Raw genomic sequence first — 9,166 nt, 5'->3', positions numbered from 1 at the left:
AAAAAAAAAAAAAAAAAAAAAATCTACTTTTTAGCTTCAGATAAAATCACTAGACATCATTTCAAATAAAATAATTCTGTCCACACTAATCAGAAAAGTATCATAGAAGTGGCAAATTTTTTTTTTTTAATTGATACAGTACACAGACGCGGAAAATATAGCAGCAAAAGCTTATCAAGATCCAATATGTGTACAAAATGCTGATGTCAATACCTTATCAATGGGGATGTAATAACTAAATCAACCCGCTTGGAAAGCCCACTGGCATGAACATGCTTTCGCAGATTATCAACCTGTAATATTAGCCAGAATACTAATGCAATATTATTCTCATGGGGGTATTACATTATTTCAAACAAGACAAAAATTTGGTACAGCTATTTTTATAAAATTTGGATAAACGATTAATGACTTGCTTTATACCTGTTGCCAGCCTAGTGGTGTAAGGTGTGCATCAAAGTATTCTGGAGACAAGTATGCCTTGTAGTTCTTATCTCCCTCTACATTGTGGATCCCTTGTGCATGCCTCACCTGGATGTATGGTTTTAAAAGACCACAATGCCTTGAGTTGCGAGCAAAAGCCAAGAAAGAAGGCAATCTTGAATGTCCTTCAGACAAAATGTATAGAAGCTTCAAATCCATGATGGACTTGGAAACTAATTTGAAAACAAATTTGGATACCAACCAGGTGAAGAGTTTTGCATCTGTGCAATGGAAACAAACTTGGGCCTGCACCACCATCCATATCTGCAACTGAAGACAATCGCTTTTAAGTAAGAAACTGGAAATACATGAGCACAAAACAATTTGCTTGTAACATTTCAAGTAAAATAAGGATTTCAAGATAGCATCGGGTCAAAATCATAAATATAATACATGTATGTATGCATTTTAGTATTTATAGACTAGATATAACAAAAAAGTGTGTGTTCAAGAAGAGAAACAACTAACTCAGCAATCACTTGCTTATTGTATGGCCATGACCAGTGAGAGGATCCACCACTAGAGCTGTTTGGAGTCTTTGGACTATATGAAAACAACCACTATATAACAAAGAAACATTATTGCTCCCAATGCTCCACTATTGCAAAAGGGTCTCAAGCAAATCTCTAATAAATAACGATATGCAGGTTTTTAGTCTTCATGACAACCCAGCAGACTTATCATGGAGAATGATGATTGAAGCTGAGAAAACTTCATTAAAATGCTATGTTCTTCTAGGAAGTTTCAGAGGTAAATCCAGCTCATTGATCTAACAGACTATCTTGTAAATCATCAATAGATTACAGCTAGTCATTGGATACTGACAGTGAATTATTAACCAAACTCTTGAGAACCATCATAAGATGAAAATTTTGTAAGCAAAGCTTCGGAGAGATGTATTCGTAGAACTAAATGGTCTTAAGTAGGAAAAATATTTGTCATTTCTGGTTTGCAATCATGGTTAATATAAAACCATGCAACACTGTGGAGAAATAATGTCCTCAACTGATCACAGTCAATAAGTTCCATCACTAAACTAATGGGATAAAAGATAAATATACAATGAACAGAGGAGCTACAAGAATTTGGTTTCTTTTAAAAGCATGGACCTGAAGATTTAGTCCACTGAAGAAAGCTGAAAGTATAATTAAAGCAAGTGATCAAACGTGTATAATATTCAGAGCTATGTCCATGAGCATCAACTCTAAGAACAAAAACAATCCACAAGAAATGCCGGATTGGCTGTCAAATTAATGCTAACAGTTATAGGGTTAAAATTTTAGAAACAAACTCAATTAGCAACATTGTGATGATGTATCAGGCTGGACCAATGTGCTACAAATTTCTACATTGTTGCCTTTTAGGAAGCACTTAGGGTGTGTTTGGATACCACTTATTTTGCTGAAACTAAAAAATTATTGCTGAAAATACTGTAACTGTAAATAAAGGTAAAAATTAGTTGAAATAGTACAATAGGACCCATAAATAGTGCAAAAAAGTACAATGGGGCCATGAATAGTAGCAAAAATAAGTTAAATAGTGAAATAATTTTAATTTTTTTATTTCAATTCAAACGCATACTTATACATCTGTAAAAATTTCACATGTTTGATAATCATTCCAAATTAAAATGTTTTTATTTTTTCTTGATAAATTCCAAAGTTCATGGAATCCATAGGTCCACAATTTTTTTTGAATGAATTGATAAAATCTTAAAATAACGCCTCAAAGGTGTTCTCTTTGCATCATTTCCAATAAATCCCCACCAACAATACCTTCTTTTTTTTGTGGGGTTAATTTAAATTCCACATAATTAAAAGCCACGCTTTCTTAAGCATGAAGAACGAGACCAGAAGCACATAACAAGCATAATTTAATATGCAAGATTTACTGCTATTGAATAAATGAGCATTAAAGGGCACATATATAATAGGAATGGTCAAGAATTTTATGGTCAGATAAGAAATCCCAAATGAAAATGTACAAAAATCACTAATTTCAATCCACAATAAAAATTCCCTTACACAATATCAAACCTTTAAAGATCAAGCCAGTACTATTTTCCTGTAAGATTCACAGATCAAGAAAACCAAAACCTCATCTCAGCTACATGAAAATTTCCACAATGACCATCATCCCAAGACACCAGCTTTAGCAGCATAAATCCAAGATATATACAAAACAATCTTAAAAACAACTAAAAACCCATATGAAATAACTCAAAATTAAAACCCACACAGTTATATATGTGTGCGTTATTTGAGTATTAGGGAAAAGGGTATATTACCAGGGTTAGAGGAGAAACAGAGAGCAGAGAAACGAGATCGAAGGGGTGGGGATGAGTGAGATTGAGACCTGTTAGAAATGCAAGTGGAGGAAGAGAGATACGCTAGAGAAATGCAAGTGCCTTGCTTGTTTTTCCTATGATAATGTCTGAGTGTGACAGGCCTAGTTGTGATAGGATTGAGTGTATTATATATTTCTGAATAATAAGGATTACCGGTATTTTTAATAATATTGGTCATGTTGCTACTTCGATGTTCTGTGCTAGTTTTGCTGAAACTCGTCTTTGTGATTTTATTTTTAGAAGCTGGGATTGAGTGGGGCTATTGTGCCTTGAGTCCTTGAATCTGGAGTGGACCACCCTACACCCTATTTAATAAGCCTCCTTTTACATATGTGGCATAGCTTAATTGGATGTTTGCAAACTTGCATCTCACTTTAGTTTCTAGAGGCTTTTATTATTATAATAACTAGCCGCAACCCCGCGCGTTGCGCGTGATAATTTTTTTAGGTTTTTTATTATTATTATTAATATTTGTCATGTTATTATGACTCAAACTGTGTTATATACATATCACCAATATATAGTAGGATTCATGCTGATAGGAGTTTTTGCTAATGGAACTATATTTTTTTTATTCGAGATTACTATTTGGAACAAAATGATGATAATTTATAGTAGAATTGATTTTTTTTGAAATATTAATTTTACCATACTCAGTTGACTAATGTATACATTTTCAAGTCAATTGAACATATTTTGCATGTTACATGTAATTCCTTGTTTTCATAAGGGTAAGGACATTCACAATTCCAATGATCCACTCCAATATTTTTGCATGCTTGGTTTTTTGGGATGCAAAATGTGGTTGTTCTAAAAGTTGTATGTTGAAGGATTTGTCGATAGTCTTGGAGTAGTTGTTTTCTATCTGATTGATTTAGAATCGATAATAGTTATTGTATTCCCTCATCATTTGATTCACATAACAGTGCAATTGTTAGTACATATTTTGCATTTCGTCCCCTTCCATGTTGGCTTGAAGAAGGATTTCTTTTCCCCTTGTAATTTGATCTTGTACAAAATATTTGTGATCATGTTTTATGCTCATTTTGTGATTGTGTAGTTGTATGATTTTTTTAGTTTGTAATTTTTAAGTTGTTTAGGATTTTAATTTATAGTGTTGTGTGTGCTTTATGGACTACTGATTGCTCTAGTTATAACCAATAATTTTTCATTGCCTATTAAGCGAATAAAAACTTTTCATATACCCTCCACTATAAAGCCCAAGCCTTATAACATTTAATATGTATTTCAATTATAGCTGACGTTTAATGTTCTCATGAATAAAGCCCAAGACAAATAGTCTTTCACACTACAATACCTGTTCAATTGCCACATTACTTGAAAGATCAAAAGACAATATATATGAACTATCAAAAGTCTCTTATAATCAAATTATTAATAATATTGAAATATACAAAGAATGGAAGAGAGAATAACAAATTTATACTAAAATGGTGAGACTAAGAAGAGACAAAATAAGGAAATATGAAGAGAAAGATGAAAAGTGATATTAAAGTAAGGGGTAGTGGGGAGATGAAAATGTAAGAGAGGGAGAAATGTTGGACAAAATGTAAATATTAAAAAAAATTATAGAAAAATTGGGGAAAAAAAAAACATGGACTCAAATGTGGCCCAATTTTAACTTGTTACCCTAAGATTTTCCTTTAGCTTCTTTTTATCCAAGCAAAAAATAGTCCAAATCTAAACTTTTGGGATAATCTTCTCAAAAAAAAAAAAAAACAACTTTTGGGATAACAAAGAAAATGCTGTTAAAAATTAAACCTCATTTGTGAAGCCCAAAACCCAAATCTGTTTTGGGCCAGCTCCACCCAATCCAAACCAAACTTGTGTATTATGGAATTTTTAATTTGGGAAGCTTCTGCAAAGAAAAACGCGACTCAGCCCCTAGCACCAGATTTCTTTGGTGTTCGTTGACATAAATATTTAAAACATTCATTAACGCTATTTTTTTTTTCCCTGGCAATTAGTAAATTGACCCTTTAGGCAACCCAGAAGATATTAGAGGTTACTGAAACATTTAGCATTACATTAGAATACTTTAAAATTTTTCTATTTACTTTATAATGTTAAATGTAATTACTTTAGGACAAAGTCACTGACTTCTGCAACAGGTATAATGTCTTGGCCTTCCGAGAAAACAGAATCCCAATGGCAATTGAATAGTCCACTAAGTTTTTATTGACAGTAAGAGATAGAATTTTATTGAAACAATAGTATTGTGTTACATCACATCATTTGGATGTTGGCTAAGCATGTATAGCCAATCCAATCAAAATACCCAGCATGGGCATGTGTGGAAGCTTAGTTTACAAATATACTTTTTGCAACCCCACTTTGTATTCCTCTATTAACATAGGCTCTGGTATTCCTGCAAAAGTGACAACACTCTTGCAAAATGTCCAAAGGTTTAGATTGTTTTTTGGCAAACAGGTACCTGTTGCGTGCATTCCAGATGGACCAAGATAATGTAGCCCATACCTCCAATTCTTTTGTTGTATGGACCACCATCAGTTCTCTCACCGGGATATAAAAGTCCTCCACTTTAGAGATACGTTTTTGCATCTTACCCTTTACCAGCGCCCATACATTTCTAGCCAATGGATAGCCCCATAGAGCGTGGGCCACGGTTTCGTCATCTTGCTGGCATATTCCACAAGCCGGGTTTAATGTATTATGAATATTTAAAAAAAATAATTGACTAAAGTAAATCAAAAATAAAAAAGAACAAAACAACTTAAAATACAGAATTATATTGCATCAATCAAAAATAGAATTCTAAATAATACAAAAATTTATCAACCGAAAGCAAAGATGCAAGAAAATTACAAAATCAACCAAAAAGTTGAGAGAGAGAGAGAGAGAGTTAACCTTTTTTTGTGAGAGAAAACTATGCAAAAATGAAAGAGAGAATAACATATTTATAACAAAAGAGGGTAAATAAGAAGAGACGAAATAATGGAAGATGAAAGGAAATATGATGAGTGATATTAAAGTAGGAGGTAGTGGGGAGATGAAAAGGTAAAGGAGAAGAAGAAAGGTTAGACAAAGTGTAAATATTAAAAATATAATAATAAAAAAATTTGAAAGAAATAGGATAATGACGTGGATGCTGATGTGGCTCAACTGGAGCGTAGCAACAATAAATGCTACGCTTCAGCTTTTAGATATATATAGATTCACTGCCTCCATCAAATATTTTCCCATGTCACTATTGAATTATATTCCAAGAGTATTAATTTCTAGTTCAAGAACAGTTCAATCTTTATTAATTCTAGGATATCAGTCTCACAAATTACCTCGTAAAATTTAAAATCTGAAGTCAACTTTACAAAATTTGGTCATAAAAATATAGTAATTGGTCATCTCACTAGCTGAATACATAGAACTTGTGAAATTAGTTAAAGAATTTGAGTCATTGAATTTTAAATTTGGTGCCTTAGATTGTTTTAGCTCAAGGAATTGAACATAAAAACAGAAGAGGAAAACATGAAATCCTAGCTGTCAATATTTTGATTGTCTTAAATAAATTGATTAATACACATCTAGAATAATTGTGACTCATGGTCTACTTGAATTTCTGTGCTTAAGCAATTGAAAATCCTGACTGTAGGGACAACCCATGTTTTTAATGAATCAGCCAATAAAATTGTCTACATTATGATCAGAAATGGAGAAGTCGCATATGCAAATCTTGCCTGCCTATGGCACAAACATGATGTAAATAAATTATAAGCTGTACGTGTGATTTTAGACAGCTGTTGCTGCATGTGGACAAAGTGAAGGTCTGTAGAAGCTCCAACATGGTAAAGACATACTAAATACTAAACATTGCCACTAAATATGGGTGAATTATAGTTTCATTAGAAATAACAGAGACCATGACATACTCTTATCTTGTAAACATGATAATTTTCAGGCCGAACAAAGAGTATGGAAGAATTCGATACACATATTTATAATTAAAAATCTACAGGAAGCAAGTAGTACCAGGATGACCAACACTTTACACACTGAAGAAAATTTTCCAGATTTTAGGAATTACTGCCTGATTGTAATAAACATTATTTTTCATTGCATGAAACTAATAATTTAATGATATTTATGTGTGCACGAGGGGTACAGACTATCTGCCTGAAAGGCAGGCATGTAGGCTGGATATAATGGCTATTGCCTTTTCTTGTCATTTGTTATATCGTATAATCTAAATAAATTTAAGAAGATTCTCTTCTGATTTTTGAATTTAAATGTGATTGAATATGAGTTGGAGAGCTGGTGAGAGTAGACATTGGAAAAACATTGCTGCAATAGTGAGTTGGAGAGAAGGTTCAATGCTTCTAATATGTAGTGTTATCTTCTGCAAATATTAAGATATTCAGTTGGGGAGCTGGCAAGAGGGAGACACTGCATAGACAAAGCTGAAAGAGTGTCTAAATCCATATCAAAATAATGTTACAACTCATTGATATTTGAAAATATTGAGATTCCGTCCACCTCACCCCATCATATATATTGAGAAGATGCTAACTAACGCAAAGCAAATTGATACACAAAATTGTACATTCAACACAGCAAGACGTCTTTCTTGTTTTAGGTAAAAATGACTGCCTCTCCTGTCAATGAAACCTGCCATCACCATTTTCGATCCAACAGCTTTCCCACTAGAGCACACCCACTCATTTCAGAATTCAATGACCAGTTGAGCAGATTGAGTGGTTCTGAAACAACCTCTTCATCATCAACATCTTTATTCCAGAAACTCATTGGCCTTCAAGATTTGCATGACTGTGTTGATAACTTGCTCCTGTTGCCTTGCACACAAGACTTAGCCAAAGAATAGCATCTTATCGAGCTGTTGGATGGATCTCTCAGGCTCTTAGATGTGTGTGAATTTGCAAGGGATGCATTGTTGCAAACGAAGGAATGCACACGTGAATTTCAATCAACCTTGCGCAGAAGACATGGCAGTAAAATGGAGCTTACAAGGGAGATTGAAAAATACTTGGCCTCTAGGAAGGTGGTAAAAAAGGCAACACAGAAGGCCTTAAAGAGCATGCAAACTAAGTTGTACTCTAAGAAAAATAAAGATCTAGCCATGGTTAGCATATTAAAAGAGCTAGAAGTTGTTACTGTCATGGTCTTTGAATCACTCTTGAACTTCATAGCTGGAACAAAGTTGCAATCAAAATCAAGCGGCTGGTTTGTGGTTTCCAAATTGGTGCACCCAAAAAAAATAGTATGTGAGGGTGAAGAAACAGATGCAAATGAATTTGACAAGGTAGATGTGGCATTGCAGTCTCTCATTAGTCACAAGACTAGCAAATCCAATTACTCCATCCACGTTCAGAATGTGCAGAACTGGATGAGGAAGTTGGAGTCGAGCATTGAAGATGTTGAAGAGGTGCTTGAAGGTTTTTCTAGGTGTGTCGTCAAGACCCGAGTTTCCTTTCTCAACATCCTCAACCACTAGCCCAGAAATCATCATAGGCGACAATTTTGTCTGTAAATTTGTACAGCATTATAAACCTTCACTTTTTGTACAAATACATGAATGAAATACACATATTTTGTCTTCTACTTCTAACTCAATTCATTGTCTTAAATAAGTATTTGCTAATATTACTTTTGAAATATGAGCAGTGATAGTTACACGCTGTGTACAGGATACATAGTTGAAATCAAGTTTTGAACACACGATTTAGCCTTTGTTGTACAGTTGGGTGCAAGACAGTGTGTGTAACAATAATTTTCCTTGAAATATATTCCAAGAGTATTCATTTCAAGAATGGCTCAATTTTAATAAATTCTTGGATAGTGGACTCACAAAATACCTCATAAAATTTAAAATTCTAAGTCTACTGTACAATATTGGAAATAAAAATATAGGGAATGATAATCTCACTACTTCAACCCATTACTACTTGTGAAATACGTTAAAAGGAGGAGGAGGTTTGAGCCTTTGAAATTTGAATTTGGTGGCCTAGACTTTAGTAATCTTGCCTATGAGTTCCAATTTCTGCTTGGCCTAAGTGCATTTGTTAATTAACCATTTTTAGAAACTTTTTGTGAGAAAAGAAAAAATCAATTGACTTTTTTGACAACTTTTTATATTTCCTATGGCATCAAAACTTTCCTAAAATGGTTCTTTAAAAAATGTCCCAAGGGCATCTGTTCACAGGACCCATAAAAATATGATGTTGTGCATTTAGTGGTGCAGGGTTGAATCTGGTTAAGGACCAAGCTCCTCCACTCAAAAAGCTGAGCACAAAAACAGAAAAGAAAACAACAAGACTAGAGCTGTCAATATTCTGCTTGTCT

General features: G+C 33.6%; 2 protein-coding genes across 2 annotated transcripts; one reads left to right on the top strand and one right to left on the bottom strand.

Moving 5' to 3' along the window:
- Positions 1-181: 181 nt before the first annotated feature.
- LOC136064510 (phosphoglycerate mutase-like protein 2) lies at positions 182-3,072 on the bottom strand. The gene is made up of 4 exons (XM_065766334.1): positions 2,771-3,072; positions 686-753; positions 424-531; positions 182-293 (listed from the first exon to the last, which is right to left on the bottom strand). Exons 1-4 carry the CDS (start codon positions 3,006-3,008, stop codon positions 207-209), a joined length of 501 nt encoding a protein of 166 aa, XP_065622406.1. The 5' UTR covers positions 3,009-3,072; the 3' UTR covers positions 182-206.
- Positions 3,073-7,820: 4,748 nt separating this feature from the next.
- Positions 7,821-8,318, top strand: LOC112018387 (uncharacterized). Its single transcript, XM_024050915.1, has one exon. The coding sequence runs from the start codon at positions 7,821-7,823 to the stop codon at positions 8,316-8,318; it is 498 nt and encodes a 165-aa protein (XP_023906683.1).
- Positions 8,319-9,166: the final 848 nt, after the last annotated feature.

Source organism: Quercus suber, unplaced genomic scaffold (assembly GCF_002906115.3).
Source record: "Quercus suber isolate HL8 unplaced genomic scaffold, Cork oak 2.0 scaffold_699, whole genome shotgun sequence".
NCBI lineage: Eukaryota > Viridiplantae > Streptophyta > Magnoliopsida > Fagales > Fagaceae > Quercus > Quercus suber.
This window is presented reverse-complemented; position numbering and strand designations above follow the sequence as displayed.

Excerpts from the sequence above, each read along its gene's own strand:
- LOC136064510 (XM_065766334.1), bottom strand. The coding sequence starts at position 3,008 with ATGACCAATATTATTAAAAATACCGGTAATCCTTATTATTCAGAAATA. Across the intron at positions 754-2,770 it reads CTGTTTCTCCTCTAACCCTG|TTGCAGATATGGATGGTGGT; the intron begins GTAATATACCCT and ends GATTGTCTTCAG. Across the intron at positions 532-685 it reads GATGCAAAACTCTTCACCTG|GTGAGGCATGCACAAGGGAT; the intron begins GTTGGTATCCAA and ends CCATACATCCAG.
- LOC112018387 (XM_024050915.1), top strand. The coding sequence starts at position 7,821 with ATGGAGCTTACAAGGGAGATTGAAAAATACTTGGCCTCTAGGAAGGTG.